Below are 26,140 nucleotides of genomic sequence, written 5' to 3' on the forward strand. Positions count from 1 at the left end.
GCTATAAATCTTGTGACGTTAAATACTGCAACTAAAAACTGTATTTCCTGTTCCGTGTCCGGGGAGTTTTACTAGAAAAATTGGCTTTTATTTTAAAAACAAATTTACGGAGCGGAAACTGAATGTTTTTGATCAATGAAGGTGGGTGGTTTACAATCCACTTACACCAGTAAGAGGAAGTTATTAAACTATTTCCTGTGTAAGTAGCTGTTACGATTAATTTGGGTAACGTTTAGCTAATCGATAAATCTATTTCCTTTGAAGCCATTCCTATTTCCTTTGAAAAGAAAATCAACAATAAAAATAAAAAATTAATTAAAGAAAATCTCACAATAACCGATATTAATTTTCTTCCGCTTTTCTTTTTTTAAAATATTTATTGAAGAGGAAATTATTTAGCTGTAAGATACCGTCTTATCACTTTGTTTTCATTTTATAAGAACGGAAATCCTTTGAGAAAAGTTTCAAGGGGAAAAAAGAAATTATTTTATCAACTCGCTTTTCTTCTCTCATCGCCATATTGTCTTGGCAGCTTCCTTTAATAACGAAAAATATGGAAAATGTTTTCCTTTGTACCACTTATTAAACATTTTATTACTATAAACTTCCGGTTTAATTGTGGAATTATAATCTACTCGTATATTAAATCTTAGAAATAAATTCAGACTTCCTGTATTGAATCTGCTAATAAGAGAAGAGAATTGTGATGATTGCTCGTGATGATTTTCAATGATGATTTCACCGGAAAACGTCCGTTTTAAAGTCTAGATCAGGGATCCCCTCAGATCGTTGGAGGGCCAAACGGGAATAAATACAATATTTAAAATAATAAATTTAAATCACCAAACTGCCCAGTATTTCTGTGCGAATTATGGGCCTGCTTTTGGCTAATGAGATGGTCCAATGTCCGGTTTAGTTATAGTGCTTTGCCTTACTTCCCTACTTCTGGCTGTTATTTTACACTATTTTAGGCGCCACGGTAGCCGAGCGATTACAGGCTAGACCCGCAATGCTAAGATGTATTGTTGGTTTAGTGGGTTCCATTCCCCCGGTCTAGGCCTAGGATTTTATTTAATGGTTAATATGAGAAATTTACAGTAAAGTATGTTAGGCGGTTATAGGCTAGACCCGCAATGCTAAGATGTATTGTTGGTTTAGTGGGTTCGATTCCCGGTGTATAGGCATTGGATTTTATTTAATGGTTAATATGAGAAATTTACAGTAAAGTATGTTAGGCGGTTATAGGCTAGACCCGCAATGCTAAGATGTATTGTTGGTTTAGTGGGTTCGATTCCCGGTGTATAGGCATTGGATTTTATTTAATGGTTAATATGAGAAATTTACAGTAAAGTATGTTTGCTAGTCGTTCCGTCCACAACACCTAATTGGTAATTATACAGGGTGATCCATTTAAAACGCACCAATCGCTAATAACTTTTTAGGAAAGTGGAATTTCGAAAAAACCCACAGTTTTTTTTATGTAGTTTTCATAATCATTGTCAAAACCAGTGGTTCTTATGAAACCTCGATCAGGTTTTGCCGTAACTCCGCCAAAAATGAAGATACAGCATCGGCGGTGGAAAATTTGAAAACTAGATCCAAAAAAACATATAGTTTAATTCGTAAGTTTTTTCGAAATTCCGCTTTTCTAAAAAAGTTATTTGCGATTGGTGCGTTTTAAATGGATCACCCTGTATACGAGGGTCGTTTGAAAAGTCCGTGCAAAGTCAGAGGGATAGCACCACTGGCGCGTATCGAGGTTATGTTTAGTTAGTAGCATCTCTTGGAAGAACACACACCAAGTTTCAGCCAGATCGGTCTATTTCTTTGTGTTTGGCATTCGTTTGAATCGAGGAAGTCGAGTGATTTTCAAAAAAATGGACGAAAAAGAATTTCGTGTGTTGATTAAACACTACTTTATGAAAGGCAAAACGCCTCAGGAGACTAAAGAGAAGCTTGATAAACATTATGGTGACTCTGCACCTTCGATTAGAACAGTTTATAAGTGGTTTCAAAATTTTCGGAGTGGCCATATGGGCACAAGTGACGCTGAACGTTCTGGACGCCCTGTTGAGGTTACTACTCCAGAAATCATTGATAAAATCCATGATATGGTGATGGATGACAGAAGAGTGAAGGTGCGTGAGATTGCTAGTGCTGTGGGCATCTCGAATGAACGGGTACATAATATTTTGCATCAACATTTGGACATGACAAAGCTATCCGCAAGATGGGTGTGCCGCGATTGCTCACGCTTGACCAAAAACGAAATCGTGTGAAGTGTTGCAAGGACGGTTTGCAGCTGTTCCAGAAGAATCCGCATGATTTTAAGCGTCGTTTCGTCACTGTGGATGAAACATGGATACATCACTACACTCCTGAGACCAAAGAACAATCTAAACAATGGGTTACCAAGGGGGAATCTGCGCCAAAAAAGGCGAAGACCGTTCCTACTCGTTTCACATCCCCCCTATTCTCCAGATTTGGCTCCCTCGGACTACTATTTGTTCCCCAATATGAAGAAATGGTTGGCGGGAAAAAGATTTTATTCAAACGAGGAGGTGTTTGCAGAAACGAATGGCTATTTTTCAGACTTGGACAAATCCTATTATTCGGAAGGGATCAACAAACTAGAGCAGCGTTGGACGAAGTGTATAAGCCTAAAAGGAGACTATGTTGAAAAATAAAAAAGGTTTACCCCAAAAAATTAAGTAGTTTTTATTTTTGCACGGACTTTTCAAACGACCCTCTTATGTTAGGATAAATATTTTGTTTTTTGTATGTATTTAAGTTCCTGAATAAACACTATTTATTATTATTATTATTAACTTAAAAATTGGAGGTGAAAGGGCCTAATAAGTGGAATAGCCTAGGGCCTCTTTTCATCTAAATCCGGCCCTCTGTGAATGTTTTTTTATTATTAATTGGAAAGGCATTGAAATTCATTGGTGTTTTCTTAGTATAAAGTATATGGTAAAAAGAAAACATAGGTACTTACCTAAACAAGTTATAGAGGAAAGACCCAGGAAGGCCTGGAGCACTAGATAGAACCACTTGGAGCAGAGGAATACTTAGTCAGAATATAATACAGTGACGTCAGAGCTGAAGGGAGAGCGCGCTCTCTTAAGGGGGGGGGCCGTTGAACAATAACAGGAGGGTGAGTTTTCGGCTTGTTTGAAGATTGAAGGCTGTGACCTGACTGGGTGGCTGGAGGCGGCAGCAGGATACAAGAAGAGAGAGGGAGAGAGGTTCTGTGTATATGGCGACTGCCTCCGCCGTCCCCAGGAGAGAGGTGGTGGAGAACGTTGTGTTTGGATGTCGCCGATGGAAGGTAGGTAGGTCGTCAAGGCGATCTTACGGGTCAGCTAGTTCCCTCGGATTAGGTCCCAGTGTTTATAAATAAGCACCTTCACACACTTTCTATAAAGGAGTATCCGGTGCATATTGGTGCTCCTTCCTGTCTATAAATAGAGTACTCACAGAGCCAGCGAGAAAAACACAAAATAAGCACCAATAATCGACATGCAAATCCAAATTTTGTGGCTCTTCAGCCTGTCTAAAATAAATTGTATATTTCAATTTTATTGAAACAAATGTAAATTTCATTTATTAAAGTAAAGATATTTTATCAAAAAGAATTTGAAATATGATAGGTTTGAAATTGAATAGAATTATATTAAAATACAGTACGTAATATATAGGACTGTCGCCATTTTTATTCAAATACCGGTTTAGTTATTATTTATTTGTTTATTTACTTTGCAATATGTGAAAATAAATTTATAAAACATTTAAACGTTATTGAATATCATAAAAACAATAATTTGTGAATACAAATGATCTACAGAGTTTGTTTACACTATCATCCTTGCGGCTCTTGGTAAGATTTATTAAAATTATTTAAGGAGAAATGGCTCTCTACTTGAAATAGGTAGCCGACCCCTGTGCTATATAATTTGAAGAAAGGGATAAGTTGTGGCTTGCAAAGCACAAAGTTTAAGGAACGGTGTGCTTCGGAGTGCCATTTCATTAAAAAGCACAGTAAGTTCAAACTTTATACTTCGTTTGGATACACGCCCTTGTTAGCCGGACAGAAATCTCTCAAGCGGAAGTGCACCTTTACTCTGGAACCGATTGATATCTTCTCCCGAAATCGATTCATCGATTTTTTTTCTCTCTACCTCTCTACCTCTCTAATTACAGGGTGTATGCGGAGGAGTGGTCGAAACTTCGGGAGGTGATTGAGCAGCTAAAATGCAACAAAAAATATTCTCTTCACTTTGGCCTGATTCTCAATAGTGTCCAAGATATTTGAATTTTTAACTTTTCCGTCGATATTCGCGTTTTTCACCATAAAAACGGGTCGTAACTTTTCTATCCTTTATCCTACAACAAATCTGCTTATTCCAAATGAAAGAGCATTAAATTTCCTATAAATCTGCTTAAACCAGAGCCTCAAAACGTTTCTTATAACAATGAAATTTTTACTTTAATTTCTAAAAAATTTCGTTCTCGATGATTTTTGTTAAAATTTTTAACTGCATTTTTTCAATGATTAATGAATCAAGGAGTCGCATAATTACAGAAAAAGTTGTGCATTTATTGAGCTTCAAGACCATATGGATTTTTTTTGCTTTTTAATAAAACCCTACCCCGAACAGAGGAGTGTAGATGCAGAAAACTGGGATTTTGCGTAACCGACTTTTCACTACTAATTTACTCAAATGTCGATTTTTGGAGAAGGAACATTTTAGTTTTTTAACAATCATTATTTAATAAAACGGAAGTAAAAAAATAAAGTAGCAATAAAACACATTGGTAAAAAAGTACTATAGGGAGGTGCCTAGCTAAAATTGAAGTTTCGACCTCTCCACCGCATACACCCTGTATATTATACTCCGGTCCATGAGTTGACTTGAGTAACTAAAACTTTTCTTTTGAACTTAAAATTAATTACCAATTCATTGTTTATTTACAAACTTAACAACTATTAAATATTTATAAGGGGTTAAATAGAAGCAAAGTACTAAAATTTGAACGAAAATTAATCGATCTAACGTACGATATCACTTTATTAAATAGATTTATTAATATTTATCGATTTTATCGGTTCCTTGAATTACAACTTTGACGTCATTGATGTCTGGTACGAATTATAAGTTACAATCAAAAATTACTCAGATATAAAGAGGAACCTAAAAAGCCGGAAATAGCAGTAAATTCTATTACATTACATTATTTCCGCTTACCAGTATAAGAATAGGTAAAAATTGTAAATTTTATTTATCAAAAATTCTTTAATCAATTGTTCTCCCTGTACAAAATAAGAATTGGTAAGTACACAGGCACAGACACAATTTACACACTTTCATGCACCAATACATGCACACAAATTTAAGAAAAATAATCAATCTTCCAATATTGATTACCCGCAGTACAGTACCAGTGGTGGCTGGAAGAAGGAAGGGGTGCCCAAGATAAATGGATCAGCAGACAAGTGTTCTTAGAGTCTGAGTTGAGAGAATCAGATCGATTCCTTGGTGTGAGATTTGGGCCTTTCCCCCTTCACAATACCAATCACGTTTATTGCTGCACTCAAAATGACCTCATCCAGCTACTTGGGATACTTGTAACTCGAACTTTAGCCAGGGATATTCTATGTATTAACGTAGAGTCAGAAATATAAATAAGAAAAATATATTCTCTTTACTTGATCCGAGAAAAGTTGATTAATCATATTATCAACCGTAAATTTATTTCAGCCCTTTTCGTCTTTTCAGCCAAACTAAAAATTTCAGTCATTTTCAGAACTTCAATTTTTAAAGGTCACACAGATTGCATTTCGTAATTGCAATATAGTAAATAACTTGTTGAAAACTGAACCATTTAAGTAATATTTCGGCTTCATGTACGGTCTTACTATTTGTATAATTTTAAGGCGGTTTAAATATTTAGCTAAAATTTTGAAGTTAAAGATCATTTTTTCAATTTTCATTTTTATTATCAATCTATAGTCACTCACTCAATCAATCTATAATCACTTAATCAATCAATCAATCTATACACTCAATCAATAAATCTATGATCACTCAATCAGTCAATATGTAATAATTCAATCAATCTATAATCACTCACTCAAACAATCAATCTGTGATCACTCAATCAGTTAATATAATCATTCAATCAATCAATCTATAATCACTCAATCAATCAATCTATACACTCACTCAATCTATAATCACTCAATCCATCTATAATCAATCAATCAATCAATCTATAATCACTCTATCAATCAATCTATCGTATAATCACTCAATCCATCTATAATCAATCAATCAATCAATCTATAATCACTCTATCAATCAATATATCGTATAATCACTCAATCCATCTACAATCACTCAATCAATCAATCTATAATCGATGATTTTATCCTTTGTAGCGCATATGTTTATTGTAACTTTCATAAATTAATTGAATTTAAGATTAAGAGAATTTGTAGTGTTCATCTCGTAATCATCTCGTGTTCATAGTTGACGAGTTAAAAAAAAAAAACAGTCCTTGCCAGCCAATCTGGTTTAGGGGATTCTATTAGAGGCTACTATTTCGGTTTCCTTTCAAGGCCATATCCACATTCCCAATTTATGGATTCTTTGAATTTAGTTTCCAGCATCGCGGGCATTCTAAACAGTTCTTAATTTTTTAATTACTCCAGCTAAACATTGGTGACTTAGTGATTTATGCAACATCACTGAATGGAACAAAGCAACTACCTTTAAATTTTTATTTAAATTAGGATTAGTGAAAAATAAAATAAAATCTGTTTTTCCTCCTAGATTAAGAGAGTTTTCTACTAACTCCTGCCAGTAACAATTTCCATTTCCCAAAAATTTAATTCACCCCTGGTTGGAGTTCGGTCATGCCAGAAAATGTCCCCCAAAAACATTGGACCATGTTTTAATATATTTTAATGAATGTATAAATACTAGTGAAGGGGCCGCCTTGCCCTTGATGGGACGGGGGTAAACCAACCTGTTCTGAATTGTTAATATTAAGTCCTTATATTAGTCCTTTATAATTTATTTATGTATGAGTGTTTTGGATGCAGTCAGTAGATGGGAATAACTAACTAAGTCATGAATAAATAAAATGGGTTTGTTAACATATCCATGCCAAGGTGTTAGTTACCTTAGGTTTGCAACAAATATTTCTTTTCAAAAATAAAATAAATAAATAAATAAAGCCAACAAAGTTCCCTAAAAAAGATTCATAATAAAGATTCACTTTGCGAACTGGTTTCAAAGAAGTTCAGTTTTTATTAAAATGGCACCCACTATCTAACACACTATTTCATTCACATCTTTATTACTTTTTTTTTGTTTTTCTATTTCGCTAGGGTAACAACAGAGTGTTGTATACCATGTAGATAATATAATATATTATCTACATGGTATACAACACTCTTTTATTATATACCACTTTTATAGCGCCTCCATCGAGAGCCTTAATCTTGTATTCTCCATTTTGTTTTTCTCTCATTCCTCACAGATCGTGGTGGCTTTCTATTTTTAGTTTTTTTCCATGATCACGTGATGTATAATGTAAAAAAGTAGTGGTGTCTGTTGGTGTGGAGCGCATTGTAAAGTTTTTCTCACTCCCTCTCTCTCTACTTGAGAATCAAAAACTGCAAACTACAACTAGTGACTGATAAATAGGTTCGTAAATGATAAAACACGCTACACTTGCAACAAAACCTGATTTATTACACAGCACAGTAAATAAACATTTACTAACAACCCGACTATTTACTGAACTAATTCATTAAAGTCACAACAGTTCACTGTTAAACAATTACTACCTAAATTAATGCTCATATACTGACTACTGGACAGCACTAGACTAGACTGACTGGAGCCGCACTCTTGGTTTTTATATAGTCGTAGAATGTTCTAGAGTCCGCTAGAAGCTTACAGCTTAAGCATTTCTGTCTGGCACTGGTCAAGTCAAGTATTAAAAAAATACTGTAACGAAATGACTTTGGCGCCATCTCTTGGGAGGAGATTGGAACCTCTGGTTCGTTAGCGAGTCACTAGGAAGAGCTAGCAAAAGTCGGGAATCTAGACTTGACCAGTGCCGGACAGAAATGCCCCTAGATTATGCTGTAAGCTTCTAACGGACTCTAGAACATTCTACGACTGTATGAAAACCAAGAGAGCGGCCAATTTTGTAAGTGAGAGATCCCCTACTTCGAATCCTAAATCTTACTACTTTATATTTATTACAAAAAACACTAATAGTAAAGGATGAGTTTCCGCCCCCATCAACGACCCCTGGATAGTTAGACGTTAAACCCAACTTAACGTTAAGCTAAATAATTAGGCGATTACTTTAGTTTACTTTTTTGTATTTCAAAGTAATATTTTGGGAGGGTGCTCTCCTACACAATTTATACAATTAATTTAAGAAAATAAGTAATTTGCTTCTCCAAAGAGGGTTTAATGACCTCTTAGTTATGGACCTCATTAGAGGAAGATGAAATTCTTTTCACGATCTTAATTGCCTGATTTCCAATTATAATCTTTGGATTGAATTATAGCAAACCAACTTAAATTTCCAACTTAAATCCTTGTCTTTAAAAAAAGATATTTCAGATCGCCCTGGCTACATCTTCATTATCCACAAAAAGACATGGCACAATGATCATTTTACCGTAATATAGTTACAATAATCGATAAATGAGAGTATCATAATTGCATAATAGCTGTGTATTGCAGTAGTCACACTATTGTACTATTGATATGAAGATGGTCTTTTGCATCTAAACATAAGACCTAAAAAATATTTAGTAAGAGCACTCCATGTTGGAAGAAACGAATATGATATAGCTGGAAATAAATTTGTCCGTGCGAATAAAGTGACGTCATCGATATGCTTTCTTCTTTATCAAAGGAATGACGTTGAGAAAGAAGTAGTCCGTAAACTTCCGACCTGACACATTTCCTTTCAGTCCTTTGTCAGCGCCATATTATTGAGAAATAGGTGAACACAATATCTATTGACATGAAATGTAATGTATGACGTCATATCCAAAGTTCGCCAACTCTTTCACATTTTTTTACTTACCAATACACAGAATGTGGGTGGGTCTCAACCTTATCATTTTAAAAATACAAAAAAAAAAAGTCATAATTTTTAATCATTCTTCAAATTGGTACTGCTAGCTTTTCGTCCATTTCTTTTTCCCCTATTTATATTTTGATGTGTGCCTTCTTCAGTGGCCCAAAGAAGAAAAATTAGGTAGTAGGTAAAATTAGTTATATGATGTTTTTTTTTTTTTAACCTTCACTTTGGTTTGGTGACGTGGCGGCTTCTACGTCGTGTCGTAGACCAGCGTTTCCCAATCTGTGGTAGGCGAAAAATAATCAATAATGGCGGACATGAAAAATTAAAAAAAATTAAATCATAAAAATATCATAGATACGTTTTTTCCTATAATTCATAAAAATTATTTTAATTAATAATATTATATAGTAAAGTTGTTAATATGTAGTAGAGTAATAAGGTTGGTTTGTCTCAAGATATACGAGAAAATATAATAGCACATTTATCTGTATTAAAATTGTCTTTCATGGAGTATTTTCCCAAAACCCGAAAACACAAATGATAATTGGATTTGAAACCCCCTTCTATAAAGAAAATTTAGGAAAAGCTACATCATTATCGATAAAAAATAAAGAAAATTTAACAGAATTATCATGTGACAGAACTTAAATGATAACTATGAAAAATGTGCTTAAAGAGACTTGATTGTAATGAGTAAGCTCCTATCCAAGCAATATTAAATTTAATTTAAAAAAAGTTTTAAAACTAAGATCTTACACTTTACAAAGTTTATAAAATGAACATGAACTTGGAACTCCTTTGTGAACAGATACATTGTATCTCTTTACAAATAAAGATGATAATAATAAAATAACATGCTCGGAATAACAAATTTCACGAAATACATTCATTTTTACGAAGTGTTACAATTTAGCATGATCTCGTACTACCAAGTGGTCTAAGCGAGCCAAAAAAAGAGGTTGGGAAACGCTGCCGTAGACCAATAGCATGATCTGATAAAAAATGCTTTATTAGGCCCAAAAAAAACTACTCGAGACAAAAAAAAAATTTCTTCTGCAATCCGGGACATCTTTGCCAATAATTTTAGCGTCTGTTTACTGAATTTTCATTAGTTCGCTGAAGCTGAATTCTGCGCAGAAACCACTCTGGTGTAATATTTATTCTAAGTTTAAAGAAAATCGTTTTTTTGTTTTTTGTTTTTTTTGAGAAAATCCTTCTAGGAAAACTGGAAAATTGATTCCTTAAAAGGGGCACTTCCTGCCGGCCAATTTCCCACTCATTTGGATTTTTGGTTACCATCTCATCTCGCCCTTAATCGAGTTTTTTTCCGGCGAAAAACATTTGAATATAAAAGTTTCAGACTGTTTACTACATACAGACAAGTTTGTACACGCAAGTTTTTACAAAAACAAAAATCCCTTTTTCCGCGGAAATTTCCCCCTCCCCAACACAAAAAATCAGTTCAGCAATGTGGCACTTCCGGTATGGATGATTTTGTCTAAAAGCTTAAAGTGTGACGCAGGCGCTCAGTTGAAGAGGAATATCAAATTATAACTTTTGGCGATCAGGGCACAAACACTAAAATACAGTTTATAAAATCTGTTTAAGGGCTATTTCCGGTGATCTGTTAAGGATGGAAATGCTTCACGATTGCAATGCCTTCTAGAGTGAGAGAAAATGAGAATGTAGTGTTCTATACGAAATCAATTAAACAATAATTAATGAAGTGAAAAAGGTCATTGTTTTGCCTGGATGTACCAGGTCTTAACACCAAAAAAGATCCTCAGGACTTAACGCCAGAATCTCCTCCTCCTCCTGCTACCACCAAACTCTCATATTGATCGCGAACACCTGTTGTGTTGTTGTTGCCAGTGTTGACCCTACATACGTATCGTACGTACTCCGGCTGGATATTTCACTCAGCCTTCATGAGATGAACAAGAGTTAGTTACAACAGACACCACTTCGTGGGTTATTACTGTCGAACAACAAATTAGATTTACTATCTTGAGTGTAGAGCCCGCTGCCCCCCCCCCCCGGTGAACTCTGTTCATATTTCCGAGACCTCTAAAACTACAATAAGGTGATGGGGGGAGGTTCTGTGACGTAGAAAATAACGAGACCTTGTTGTTCTTTGTCAGACCTCAACTCTCCCTGTCGCTAACAATAACCAAATAACCCGGGGGCATACTCTACAACAGTTCACCTTTGGCCGGAAACTCCATTTAATTTCCTCCGTATCCGCTTCTAGTTTGTTAATAAAATAGTACCACATTATGACGAAACATAATTCATTTATGGATATCTGCGAAATGTTTACATCCGCAGGGGTCCCCAAACTTTTTGTACAGGGGACCTGAATATAAAACAAACTATTTTAAAGTAAAAAAAAAAAAGGGAACAAATAGAATATTTCAAATAAAGAACAAGTAAATTTAAAACACCAAACTGCCCACAGTATATCTGTGGGAACTATGGATCTGCTTTTGGCTAATGAGATGGTCCAATGTCCGGTTTAGTTATAGTGCTTTGCCATTCTTCCCTACTTCTGGCTGTTATTTTTCGGAGCCGTGACGCGCGTCTTCGGAAGTAGTACTGTACATGAGCGACGCAGCGCTTTGCGGCACATATAATGCTCCTCTCACTGACCACCAATGAAAGAGATGCCCTTTCCGGAAGTGCGGCGAGGGGCCGGATAAATGTTCTCAGAGGGCCGCATGTTTAATGATAGATAGATAATTAATGCTAGTCACGTTTCTTTACCAGTTTTAGGGTCCCCCCTGAGTCCAAAATAATGGTTTCAACAAAATGGTGGACAGAAGAACTCCAAACCTGAGATCATAGGTCCTAAATCCTACAACCGGAAGTACCACGTAATGCGTTGTTTCCTTTTCTACAGATTCACAGCAAAATGACGACAATCCATTTCTTTAAACACAGTTTACTCGTCATGTTTGCCAACAACTTTCATTTGAAACAATTTTTCCTCAAGGAAAATTCAATTAGGGGATAAGGGGAATGGCTTTTCCTCAGCTTTCAACTTTTCTTGAGTTTCCAAAAAAAAAAATGCATCACAGTTTTTCCTGTAAATTCATTCAATTTCTAGATTAGAAGCTTTACTTTGAATAATATATCTGATATACTTAGTTATTTTAAGGCAAAGATTGAAAATTAAAATCTAAGATATTAAAAGTAAGTAAAGTTTTTACTCACGGGTAACTCCTCGTTCCAGGTCTTCATAGAAGGCATGGTGTGCCAGATAGGAGAGCACACTGGTTGGCAGCCTTGCCAACATTTCCAGCCGTTTCAGTCGAGCGCATATCAACTCCACGTCTTTGGCGGTTCTTTCGATTGGCCTGCAATTCATAGAGAGGTAACTATTATTATTTAGTAGTTAATATTAATGGTTGTGAAGCGGTAGCCGTTCAGCACGGAGCAATGTAAGCTCGGCAATTTGTAAGAATTTGTAAAAGCTGGAGGCTTTCAAATAGCTCTTTTCGGAGTTAAAACAGTGTAAAACTCATTTAAAACTTATTAAAGTCACTCGGAATATTTCATTATAGTCTTTAAAGAAGAAGTAACACAGAATAAAGCCAATTTCAGTCATGGTATTCATTTATTGTGCCGAGTTTTCGACCTAGGGACTAGGTCATCTTCAGCGCTTATTGTCTGTATAATACTTGTACATAATTATTATAAAGTTGGTGTATCTTCTGTAGTTCATCTAAGAATGGGAAAATGTACTGAAATCGAGTTATGTTTACACTTGTGTTGTGCAAGACGGAAACTTAAGTGAAGTCGAAGGCTCTACACCAAAGTCTGAAACCGTTCAGGGCTACAATAAACATGCGTTCGACCAAGGATAAAAATCTAAGGGTTACGATTACATTAACAGGAATATCAGATTACTGAGACTATCCAACCAACTAAGTTTTGTTTAAGTCATCATCCCAAGTGTATTTCTGATCCTGTGAAACCGAAAACGGTTTTCGTGAATTTCAATTTAAAAATCATATGTTTACAATTAGAAGATGAATCTATGGTAAAATTTATTAATAAAAAAATTCATTCACAATTTTAAAACGTTTAAAGTAGAATTAGATTTTTAAAGAAATCATTATTTATATAATATATGTACTTACAAAAATTCATTGGAGAATAAAAATTAAATAAAAATATATATATATAAAGGTAAACCAAGGAAAGAACTAGATGGCTCTTTGTAAGGCGGAAACAGAGTCAGAAAGTGAAGCTGAAGAAGGATATTACACGGATTTCGTGCAAACTCTTGGCATACAAAGTTACGCTACAAATATCATCTTCAAGGACAATCAAAGACGATTGTTGGAAGAGGTGAAAAACGTGATACCCAGGTCGGTGATATTGCTGCAAGGTGGCAGCAGGTTGCATCATTACGACACGGAACTGGTATATGAATTCAACCAGGAGTCCTTCTTCTATTGGCTGTTCGGCGTCCTTGAGCCGGACTGTTACGCTTCCATTGACGTGAGATCTGGAGAAGTGGTCTTGTTTCTTCCCAAGTAAGTAGTCTCATTAAGATTACCCCCAAACTCTCTATCCTAGAAGCTCGGGATGCACTTAAAGTAAACGGGGCTGCTTTAAACTGTCCGCTGTTCTTCTAATACAGTCCGCTGTTCTTCTAATACAGTCCGCTGTTCTTCTAATACAGTCCGCTGTTCTTCTAATACAGTCCGCTGTTCTTCTAATACAGTCCGCTGTTCTTCTAATACAGTCCGCTGTTCTTCTAATACAGTCCGCTGTTCTTCTAATACAGTCCGCTGTTCTTCTAATACAGTCCGCTGTTCTTCTAATACAGTCCGCTGTTCTTCTAATGCAGTCCGCTGTTCTTCTAATTATGTTTTGCCATAAAAATTAACCATGATCATAACCGATGTCGCTGAGGATTTAGCAGCGACTGAAATGCGGGCACCAACTTTTTGGGCAGATGACTATTTAGGCGCAGTAGCAGTTCCTGCAGCAACTCCACATCGCGTCCCGCTTCCTCTAACTTCTTGTGCTTCTTCCGCTTCCACTACTAAGACAAAAGGTATTGGCATTGTTTAAAGATTTTTTTATTTCCGATGGGTTGATCTCCCTTGATGTAGAAAGTGTAACTTTTCTCATTGCTTACGATTTAATGACAGATTTGTTTGCACTTAACTAAGAAATTTTGGTTACAGATTGGAGTTAGACGATGACGATCTGTCTGTGAGCAACCTATCCGAAGATATTTCACTCAAGAGCCTCTATGACATCGACAAGGTGTACACACATGATCGAATTGACGACGAGTTGAGTAGTACTCAGCCGGATTTTGTACTGCTGCTTGGCGGTACTAACCCGGAAACAGGACTACCGTTGCTCACTGCAAAGTTTAAGAATGTTTACAATATAGCCACTGACAGTGAGCTAATCTACCCGATAATGGCGAATCTGCGTGTGATAAAAACCAACGAGGAGATCAGCATCATGAAACGTGCCGGGGTGATTCTGTGCGAAGCGCTAAAATACATCATGCTGAGAATCAGACCTGGTAACTATGAATACCAAGCAGATGCCATCTTTAAACATTTTTGCTATTTTTCCGCCGGATGTAAACTGAGCACCTGCTTTGGACGTTGCGCTGCTGGACTTAACGTGCTGAAACTTAACTATTCTGCACCCATGGACAAGTAAGTGTGACTGGCGAGTGGTGGTGGACTTGAAGGGAACCTGTCTAGAATAGTATCTCAGGAAATAAACCCTTTTTTACCAACGAATAGGAACTATGACTGATGGAGATGAGAATACATAATCGCCGATCGTTCAGAGTATCAGACGATATTTTCTGCAGCTTCTAGATGTTTTCATCTGTGCTTGCAGGTTGCACATTGAACAATTTCAAGAGAAATGCGACCACGTTTTAGTTTAGCCACCTGTTTGAAATCTTCGATGTTGAATACGAAGGACTCACAGTTATTATCAAAGTTATTCATGGAAATCCTTTCTTTTTATTCCTTCTTATATCATTATTTAATTATTCCGCAGGATAATTGAGGAAGGAGATCTATGTTTACTGGAATTGGGTGCAAAATACTGCGGATATGCAACAAAAGCAACCATTACCTATCCAGCCAGCGGTAAATTTAGTTTGGCCCAAAAACTAGCCTACAAGGTGGTGCTTACCGTACAAAGCAAAGTGTTGTTGATTCTTAGAGATGGAATTGGTTGTGTGGAACTGCAGACGTACGCACATCAAATACTACTGGAAGAACTCAAGGAATTGGGTGTAGTGCAGGTTGGTTTTCAACTAAAACGCTTTTTTTCAAAGAACGCACATCGTTGTCTAAATTTTTTTTTTTAATCATTTATTTAGTTACAATCAACGCATTTTGCGTTATAAGCAACAAGGGTAACAATAAGCAACATATCACACATATCAGGGTGGAGAAGTTACCCAGCGGTAACTCTCCAATAACATTTTACATTCTACTGACTCTCATCATCAGAGAGGAGATCGCGAGGCCCACTGCCTTTTAAGACTGTCCTAGAAGTGTTATCTGGAAATGTTCTTGAAGATAGATGTTGTACAAGTTTGAATGTTAAGATTGCAACTTGTGTGACGAAAGGAATGTTCAAATCTGTGTGAATGGTTTGATTGGTGACGTAGTTAGAAGGGAGCGTTTACTATAGAGTGAAGAATTTTAGATTCCAAGGATTGGATCCTTTGCAGTTTTGAGCGTCTGGTTGAACCTCCCCAACATTTCGATGCCATAAGCCCAGACTGGCTTTAATATACTTACATCATATATAGTTAAGTCTTTTTGTTGTCCAGAGTGAGTTTTGATCTGTTGTCGAGTAGTCTTTTCAGTTGTCGGAAGCGTCTGTTGAGTTCTATTCTCCTTAAGTCAAGTATTAGGGTTCCATGTAAGTCTTCTGTCAAGGTAAAGCCCAAGGTAGCGGGCTACTGGTTGACTACTGGTAAAGGAATTAGAAATGTAAAAGACAGGAGGAAGAGTGATGCTTCGAAGAAGGTAATATTTTGAGATTTAGTTTCGTTCAGTTTAGTGCTGCACGAGAAACGAGACAAATCTCGGTCTCGGTCTCGGTACCGAGACGAGACTTGAGCAACCGAGACCGAGACCGAGATCGAGACATGATATATATCTCGTCGAGAAATCTCGGTCTCGTCTCGGTTTTTCAAATATTAATTTTTAGCTACAAAATTATAAAATTGTGTTCTTTATTAATAAATAATCATTACGGGTATTGAATTAATTATTAAAAGATACGATTTTATTATATATATTCAATATTACTACATCTATTTGACTTCGAATTACATAAGTAAAGTAAGCAAAGTAAAGTAATCGCCTATTTTTTCAGGCGGGGCTTTACGTCCAACTACCAATTAGGTGTCCCGGACGGAGGCGACTAGCAAACATACTTTACTGTAAACTCATATTAAACATTAAATAAAATCCAAGGCCTAAGACCGGGAATCGAACCCAGTACCACAATACACATTAGCTTCGCAGGTCTCGCACCGCTCGGCTACCGTGGCGGCCCCCTTCGAATTACATAATTTTTACATAAATTCACTAAATTTCACTATTCATATCATTCATTCATTCAATTTCATAAATTTCACTATTAATAATCTAATACTTTGAACTTTGATATTATTTGAATTATATTTTAGAATTTTGGAATTAGTGAATTTGAAAAAAAAGACTATCTGTGCACCTAAAAAATATTGCCACAAATTTTCGTTTTTAAGATACACTTTGCCCAAGCATTGATGAAAGAGCTTTTACTGAGTCAGAAGTTAGAGAAGATCTTCTATTGGTCATTATCATCGCAGCTTGCGAAAATAATCTTTCCGATGGCACTGAAGTTGCACAGATACTAAAAATATCTTTCGCCATTCTAGACAAATTTTTGAAGGAATTCTCAAGTGTTTTCCACCATTCTAAAATGTCAAGGTCTACTGGTGCTTGGTCTAATTTGGTGTAATTAATTATTTCTGTCTTCCATGCTTCGGTGATATTTGCTGATTTTTGAGCAAATGGTGCAAAAATATTGATGCAGTCGTCGTCGTCGTCAAAAGGTGAATCATCAGATTCTTTATCTTCAACAACAGCCATAACTAATGGAGCGGGAAGTTTGTTGGGAGGTGTATTTTTTATTTCACGAATCGACTTGTTATAGCAGGCAGATATGTTATTTGGGTCTTTCATTTGGTGCGTTTTTAACATCTTTTTGAAATTATATAAAGATATATAACAGAAATGGTAACATATGATGCATTGAAGTGTAAGTAGTTGTCTTCTTTTACATACATTTTCATTACCAATATATAAATTAAAATAATTATTAGAAAATTATAACATTTTTTGAAAAGATTATTAATAGCAAACCGCTTTTAATACTTAAACAAAAATTCAAAAAACCGAGACCGAGACCGAGGCCGAGACTTGAGCGACTGAGATCGAGACTGCATAAAGTCTCGCCTCGTCTCGGTCTCGTGCAGCACTAGTTCAGTTTGATAGCCCCATTTTTTGAACCAATTTTCTAAGGAGGTGAGGTGAGACTGAAGGTTTCTATGAGCTATTAATGGATCTTTGTCAGTAGATAAGATGGCAATGTCGACAGCATAGGTGAGAAGAGTAGTTTGAGGATGAGTAGGTATGCTAGTCTAAATTAAATTAGATTTATCATTGGGCGGATGCTGTTCCTCCCCCCCAGACGCTGCAACCAAAAAAAGAGACTCTCTTCTTTCAACAGGTCCAGAGTTTTCCGACCTCAAATGTCACAGGACGTCGCAACCCATAGTTTAGCAGACGATTTCTTGGGTTTTGATTTTATTCTGCCATTCCAGGGGGAGCTAATTTTTATATTTTTCTACAATTTTTGTTTCTTATATTTTTTTCCGTGTAGAAACACCCTTAAAAATCTAAATAAGATGAGTTCAGGGACGCGAGAGCGATATCTTACGAGGGTCGTTTGAAAAGTCCGTGCAAAAATAAAAACTACTTAATTTTTTGGGGTAAACCTTTTTTATTTTTCAACATACTCTCCTTTTAGGCTTATACACTTCGTCCAACGCTGCTCTAGTTTGTTGATCCCTTCCGAATAATAGGATTTGTCCAAGTCTGAAAAATAGCCATTCGTTTCTGCAATCACCTCCTCGTTTGAATAAAATCTTTTTCCCACCAGCCATTTCTTCATATTGGGGAACAAATAGTAGTCCGAGAGAGCCAAGTCTGGAGAATAGGGGGGATGTGAAACGAGTTGGAACCCTATTTCCATTAATTTTGCGACCACAACTGCTGAGGTGTGAGCTGGTGCGTTGTCGTGATGGAAAAGGACTTTTTTGTGGGCCAATCGTGGGCGTTTTACTTGCAGCTCGGTTTTCAAACGGTCCAATAACGATGAATAATATGCACCTGTAATAGTTTTACCCTTTTCCAGATAGTCGATGAGGATTATTCCTTGCGAATCCCAAAATACAGTCGCCATAATCTTTCCGGCCGAAGAAACAATCTTCGCCTTTTTTTTTGGCGCAGATTCCCCCTTGGTCTCAGGAGTGTAGTGATGTATCCATGTTTCATCCACAGTGACGAAACGACGCTTAAAGTCCTGCGGGTTCTTCTGGAACAGCTGCAAACCGTCCTTGCAACACTTCACACGATTTCGTTTTTGGTCAAGCGTGAGCAATCGCGGCACCCATCTTGCGGATAGCTTTGTCATGTCCAAATGTTGATGCAAAATATTATGTACCCGTTCATTCGAGATGCCCACAGCACTAGCAATCTCACGCACCTTCACTCTTCTGTCATCCATTACCATATCATGGATTTTATCAATGATTTCTGGAGTAGTAACCTCAACAGGGCGTCCAGAACGTTCAGCGTCACTTGTGCCCATATGGCCACTCCGAAAATTTTGAAACCACTTATAAACTGTTCTAATCGAAGGTGCAGTCACCATAATGTTTATCAAGCTTCTCTTTAGTCTCCTGAGGCGTTTTGCCTTTCATAAAGTAGTGTTTAATCAACACACGAAATTCTTTTTCGTCCATTTTTTGAAAATCACTCGACTTCCTCGATTCAAACGAATGCCAAACACAAAGAAATAGACCGATCTGGCTGAAACTTGGTGTGTGTTCTTCCAAGAGATGCTACTAACTAAACATAACCTCGATACGCGCCAGTAGTGCTATCTCTCTGACTTTGCACGGACTTTTCAAACGACCCTCGTATACATTTAAAGGCATTTTTAAGTCGAATTTCGACTTAAAAGAGATGGAGTAAAAATTTTTACAATTTTTTTTTAATATTTTTATTTCTCTTTTTCCATAATCATTCGATAAAAACGAAAGACGTGAAAAAAAAATTAGCTGATAATGTTTCAGGGTAATATAAATGATATGGTCTGCAGTGGTATAGCTACAGTCTTCGCGCCACAAGGAATCATCCAGCTGATAGGCATTGATTACAACGATGTGGGAGGTTACATTCACGATGTTACTCCGCCGCCACCTTGTGAACGTTGGCTGCCCACCATGAAGACGACCAGAATCTTGGAAGAGAATATGGTCATCTCCTTCAGCCCAGCATGTTATTTCGACATCAAGAGAATTGGTGCAGCCCTGAACGATGATATTATGGGTCGATTTATACAGAAAGGTTAGGGTTATTTTATTTTATCATTTCTATTTTCTTTTACTCCAAATAAGAGAGTTTCCTTTTTTCCTCCTATGTTTTCTGTTTCGGATTTCCATACGTTTTGAAGTCCTTTGAAGGGAAAAAGTCTGCTCGAGATCTTTGAATGAAAGTGAAAGAGCACCATTTTATGTACTGGATAACTGTGCTTTTATTGGTGAGGGAGTGGCTTACGGTGTCTCTACGTCATCAGCTGCGGTCCACCTACTTCACACATCTCGTTCGCCAATGAGATTAGCCAATGGTTTTTGATAATTATCTCTAGTAAAAATACTATTTAAATTTTTTTTACTAATTTTTCCCCCATAGGTATTTGATAAACTATCGAATAATACAATAAAAATTGATATCGTAAAAATATCCAAAATAAACATGTTTTGAACATTATATTTCCGGTTTCATACTTCTAGTGTAATGCAGAATCAAAACAGTTAATTAAATATTTTCCTGAAGTCAAAGAAAGTAAAATCTAGATCACTGAATGAAAGTGAGAGCGCACCATTTTATGTACTAAATAACTGTGCTTTTATTGGTGAGGGAGTGGCTTACGGTGTTACTACGTCATCAGCTACAGCCTGCCTACTACACTCATCCTGTTCTCCAATGAGATTAGCCAATCGTTTTTGGTCATTGTTTCTAGGAAAAATACTATTTAAATTTTTTTTACTAATTTTTCCCCCATAGGTATTTGATAAACTATCAAATAATACAATAAAAATAGATATTGCGAAAATATCCAAAATAAACATGTTTTGAACATTATATTTCCGGTTTCATACTTCTAGTGTAATGCAGAATCAAAACAGTTAATTAAATATTTTCCTGAAGTCAAAGAAAGTAAAATCTAGATCACTGAATGAAAGTGAGAGAGCACCATTTTATGTACTAAATAACTGTGCTTTTATTGGTGAGGGAGTGGCTTACGGTGTTACTACCTCATCAGCTACAGCCCGCCTACTACACTCATCCCGTTCTCCAATGAGATTAGCTAATCGTTTTTGGTAATTATTTCTAGGAAAAATACTATTTAAATTTTTTTTACTAATTTTTCCCCCATAGGTATTTGATAAACTATCGAATAATACAATAAAAATTGATATCGTAAAAATATCCAAAATAAACATGTTTTGAACATTATATTTCCGGTTTCATACTTCTAGTGTAATGCAGAATCAAAACAGTTAATTAAATATTTTCCTGAAGTCAAAGAAAGTAAAATCTAGATCACTGAATGAAAGTGAGAGAGCACCATTTTATGTACTAAATAACTGTGCTTTTATTGGTGAGGGAGTGGCTTACGGTGTCCCTACGTCATCAGTTGCGGTCCGCCTACTACACTCATCCCGTTCGCCAATGAGATTAGCTAATCGTTTTTGGTAATTATTTCTAGGAAAAATACTATTTAAATTTTTTTTACTAATTTTTCCCCCATAGGTATTTGATAAACTATCGAATAATACAATAAAAATTGATATCGCAAAAATATCCAAAATAAACATGTTTTGAACATTATATTTCCGGTTTCATACTTCTAGTGTAATGCAGAATCAAAACAGTTAATTAAATATTTTCCTGAAGTCAAAGAAAGTAAAATCTAGATCACTTAATGAAAGTGAGAGAGCACCATTTTATGTACTAAATAACTGTGCTTTTATTGGTGAGGGAGTGGCTTACGGTGTTACTACGTCATCAGCTACAGCCCGCCTACTACACTCATCCCGTTCTCCAATGAGATTAGTCAATCGTTTTTGGTCATTGTTTCTAGGAAAAATACTATTTAAATTTTTTTTACTAATTTTTTCCCCATAGGTATTTGATAAACTATCGAATAATACAATAAAAATTGATATTGCGAAAATATCCAAAATAAACATGTTTTGAACATTATATTTCCGGTTTCATACTTCTAGTGTAATGCAGAATCAAAACAGTTAATTAAATATTTTCCTGAAGTCAAAGAAAGTAAAATCTAGATCACTGAATGAAAGTGAGAGAGCACCATTTTATGTACTAAATAACTGTGCTTTTATTGGTGAGGGAGTGGCTTACGGTGTTACTACGTCATCAGCTACAGCCCGCCTACTACACTCATCCCGTTCTCCAATGAGATTAGCCAATCGTTTTTGGTCATTGTTTCTTGGAAAAATACTATTTAAATTTTTTTTACTAATTTTTCCCCCATAGGTATTTGATAAACTATCGAATAATACAATAAAAATTGATATTGCGAAAATATCCAAAATAAACATGTTTTGAACATTATATTTCCGGTTTCATACTTCTAGTGTAATGCAGAATCAAAACAGTTAATTAAATATTTTCCTGAAGTCAAAGAAAGTAAAATCTAGATCACTGAATGAAATTGAGAGAGCACCATTTTATGTACTAAATAACTGTGCTTTTATTGGTGAGGGAGTGGCTTACGGTGTTACTACGTCATCAGCTACAGCCCGCCTACTACACTCATCCCGTTCTCCAATGAGATTAGCCAATCGTTTTTGGTCATTGTTTCTTGGAAAAATACTATTTAAATTTTTTTTACTAATTTTTCCCCCATAGGTATTTGATAAACTATCGAATAATACAATAAAAATTGATATTGCGAAAATATCCAAAATAAACATGTTTTGAACATTATATTTCCGGTTTCATACTTCTAGTGTAATGCAGAATCAAAACAGTTAATTAAATATTTTCCTGAAGTCAAAGAAAGTAAAATCTAGATCACTGAATGAAAGTGAGAGAGCACCATTTTATGTACTAAATAACTGTGCTTTTATTGGTGAGGGAGTGGCTTACGGTGTTTTTTTTTTTTTTTTTTTTTTTTTTTTAATGATTTAAGGCGCGTCAACATCTAAGGTTATTAGCGCCCGGAGCTTTTTCCAGTGCACTGCCGGCCTCCGGACAGTGTTCTCTCGTTACAGACAACACTGTCCATCACCGGACAGTGAGCTGTAAGAAGCTCCTAGGAAGAGAAAATCTAAGGGTCAGCTGCTGGATTCGAACCCGGGACCTCCGGCGTGGGAGTCCAGTATGCTAACCTCATAGCTAATCCCTTCCCTGCTTACGGTGTTACTACGTCATCAGCTACAGCCCGCCTACTACACTCATCCCGTTCGCCAATGAGATTAGCGAATCGTTTTTGGTCATTGTTTCTAGGAAAAATACTATTTAAATTTTTTTTACTAATTTTTCCCCCATAGGTATTTGATAAACTATCGAATAATGTAATAAAAATTGATATCGTAAAAATATCCAAAATAAACATGTTTTGAACATTATATTTCCGGTTTCATACTTCTAGTGTAATGCAGAATCAAAACAGTTAATTAAATATTTTCCTGAAGTCAAAGAAAGTAAAATCTAGATCACTTAATGAAAGTGAGAGAGCACCATTTTATGTACTAAATAACTGTGCTTTTATTGGTGAGGGAGTGGCTTACGGTGTTACTACGTCATCAACTACAGCCCGCCTACTACACTCATCCCGTTCTCCAATGAGATTAGTCAATCGTTTTTGGTCATTGTTTCTAGGAAAAATACTATTTAATTTTTTTTTACTAATTTTTTCCCCATAGGTATTTGATAAACTATCGAATAATACAATAAAAATTGATATTGCGAAAATATCCAAAATAAACATGTTTTGAACATTATATTTCCTGTTTCATACTTCTAGTGTAATGCAGAATCAAAACAGTTAATTAAATATTTTCCTGAAGTCAAAGAAAGTAAAATCTAGATCACTGAATGAAAGTGAGAGCGCACCATTTTATGTACTAAATAACTGTGCTTTTATTGGTGAGGGAGTGGCTTACGGTGTTACTACGTCATCAGCTACAGCCCGCCTACTACACTCATCCCGTTCTCCAATGAGATTAGTCAATCGTTTTTGGTCATTGTTTCTAGGAAAAATACTATTTAATTTTTTTTTACTAATTTTTTCCCCATAGGTATTTGATAAACTATCGAATAATACAATAAAAATTGATATTGCGAAAATATCCAAAATAAACATGTTTTGAACATTATATTTCCGGTTTCATACTTCTAGTGTAATGCAGAATCAAAACTGTTAATTAAATATTTTCCTGAAGTCAAAGAAAGTAAAATCTAGATCACTTAATGAAAGTGAGAGAGCACCATTTTATGTACTAAATAACTGTGCTTTTATTGGTGAGGGCGTGGCTTACGGTGCTACTACGTCATCAGCTACAGCCCGCCTACTACACTCATCCCGTTCTCCAATGAGATTAGCCAATCGTTTTTGGTCATTGTTTCTAGGAAAAATACTATTTAATTTTTTTTTACTAATTTTTTCCCCATAGGTATTTGATAAACTATCGAATAATACAATAAAAATTGATATTGTGAAAATATCCAAAATAAACATGTTTTGAACATTACATTAGACTGGTTGACTTAGACCTGCCCTTTACACCTGAATTGACCTAGAACCTATTTAGTCTAAGCCAATTAAAACTGCTTGTTAGTTTAGGTTTTGAAAAAATGTACTGATAGGTAATCATGGGAAGTACTAGGTATCGAAAGCTTGGCGTCCTAATTTCACTCTAGGGCTTAAAGCCAGTTAAAGATTTGAAACGGGTCCTTACGTTAGTTATCTTATGTATAGGTTAGGCCTGCCATTGATTAAACAACAGATGAATTAACTATTCATCACTGAATTTTGGTTAGTTTAGAATCCTTTACGCCAACGTTTCGAACTATACTTATTTCATCTTCAAGGCTACAAAACCAAACACGAGAGATCTGGATGTTAACAATTTTATGATGATGGAAATTGTGGAGGCCAAGATTTTCATGTATATCTTATATCTTACCAACTACTGGTCAAGAATTACTGCTTACCATATCTTCTTAATAACCCGTTGGTTTACACTATTACACTATTTGAAGATGTCATTTTTGTTAAATTTTCAGAAACCGTAGAGAAATTCTTAGAAGTTGGAGGTGTCAAAATGGAGGACATGGTGATGGTCACTGGTGATGGATATCAACTGCTCACCCATTTGCCAAGGAGTGTGAAGATTATTGAATATTGGCTAAGACAGCCGGTCGAGACTTACATCAATAAAGTGGTTGCTAGTTCCATGTTTACCAAAAATATTACTTTTGAAGAAGCAGATGCTTGTGAAGCATGACAGCGTCATTTTTATTAGCCAATACCATTTTTGTATTTGTTATATATGTATTTTTCTGGTTAACAAAGAATCCATCCACACATATTGTTAATTGATTCCTAATTTTACAATAAGTTGTTTTTTAAACAATTAAATTTAGATACATTCAGTACTGAACTTTTTTCTTTAACTAATAGGCTATATTTTATGTCTTAGGGTTACGTGGACTAGCCACTTTAATTAGAAGCAATCTGGAATGAGCCAACTTGAAGGTGATTAAACGATTCCCTTTCTACTAACCAATCTTAAGGAATGGTCCACTGTTCTTCAGCAAAGGTGTTGCTACCAGCTGATGAATCTTACTACATTCTACCAATATTTAACAGGGTAGGATGGTGACTCTAGTTAATTAAATCATTATTACTCAAGTAATTTATTAGTAATCATTACAAAAGTAATCAAGACGGTTCGATTGATATGGATTAGGGGCCACTCAGGGCTACCTGGTAATAAAATTGCAGACTCCAAGGCTAACGAGGCAATACACCTGGAGAATCTAATGCTTGAGAAACTGTTACCTTCAGATATCTATTACAGCGAATGGACCAAAGAGTACGAAAATTCCAAATATGCCAAAGGAAGATTTTACACCTCACTGCAGCCGACAACACCCCAAAAAACCGTGGTTCACTGACTTCGCAGAAGGTAGAAAGTTCTTTACTACTCTGACTCCTACTGTGTTTTAATCATAACTTCTCGCCTCACCATCTCAGCCGTATGGGAATTTCAGTCCCTCCAATTTGCTGTTGCCCTTCTGACACTATAATAGACGCCAACCACCTGATCCTAGAATGCACTAGACTCCAGGATGATGGGACAAACTTTGGAACTCAGTTATAAAAGCGAAATCTCCACTTCCTGCCAACCTACATACCATCCTCACAGAACCAACACCCGAAATATATTTAGCTACTTTCCACTTCATTACTAAGAACAAAATCAAACTTTGAAAAAAAATAACCATAACTAAAAGCAAAAATAACAACAGTACCCAGAACACATCTCATTAAATAATACGCTAGTACATCTCTGGCTAATCTGCACAGACAGGAAGCCAACAAACAAAGTAAAGTTGTACTTGTGCACTAC

At 35.8% G+C, this 26,140-nt stretch overlaps 2 protein-coding genes across 4 annotated transcripts in view; one reads left to right on the forward strand and one right to left on the reverse strand.

Annotated features, from left to right (window-relative positions):
- Nucleotides 1–26,140, reverse strand: part of Epac (Exchange protein directly activated by cAMP) — a 374,689-nt gene that overhangs the window by 321,348 nt on the left and 27,201 nt on the right. For both annotated transcript variants that reach the window (XM_074115265.1, XM_074115263.1), the window contains exon 2: nucleotides 12,337–12,479. In XM_074115265.1, the coding sequence (XP_073971366.1) occupies nucleotides 12,337–12,479 (143 nt within the window). The remainder of the gene's footprint in view (nucleotides 1–12,336; nucleotides 12,480–26,140) is intronic.
- On the forward strand, nucleotides 12,371–25,093 carry LOC141447580 (xaa-Pro dipeptidase-like). Of its 2 annotated transcripts, XM_074115279.1 has the most exons (6): nucleotides 12,371–12,496; nucleotides 13,315–13,664; nucleotides 14,325–14,816; nucleotides 15,172–15,421; nucleotides 19,541–19,814; nucleotides 24,792–25,093. In XM_074115279.1, the coding sequence occupies exons 2-6, from the start codon at nucleotides 13,336–13,338 to the stop codon at nucleotides 25,010–25,012; spliced, it is 1,566 nt and encodes a 521-aa protein (XP_073971380.1). In that variant the 5' UTR covers nucleotides 12,371–12,496; nucleotides 13,315–13,335; the 3' UTR covers nucleotides 25,013–25,093. The 2 variants fall into 2 exon arrangements, with proteins under 2 accessions (XP_073971380.1, XP_073971379.1); XM_074115278.1 differs by lacking the exon at nucleotides 12,371–12,496 and having other exon boundaries at nucleotides 13,181–13,664.

The sequence above is a fragment of the Rhodnius prolixus genome, unplaced genomic scaffold (genome assembly GCF_049639745.1).
Source record: "Rhodnius prolixus isolate KJV_2025 unplaced genomic scaffold, Rpr scaffold_7, whole genome shotgun sequence".
Taxonomy (NCBI): domain Eukaryota; kingdom Metazoa; phylum Arthropoda; class Insecta; order Hemiptera; family Reduviidae; genus Rhodnius; species Rhodnius prolixus.

Coding starts and splice junctions, on each gene's coding strand:
- LOC141447580 (XM_074115279.1), top strand. CDS start 13,336: ATGGCTCTTTGTAAGGCGGAAACAGAGTCAGAAAGTGAAGCTGAAGAA. Junction 13,665..14,324: donor GTGGTCTTGTTTCTTCCCAA/GTAAGTAGTCTC, acceptor TTTTGGTTACAG/ATTGGAGTTAGACGATGACG. Junction 15,422..19,540: donor AGGAATTGGGTGTAGTGCAG/GTTGGTTTTCAA, acceptor ATAATGTTTCAG/GGTAATATAAATGATATGGT.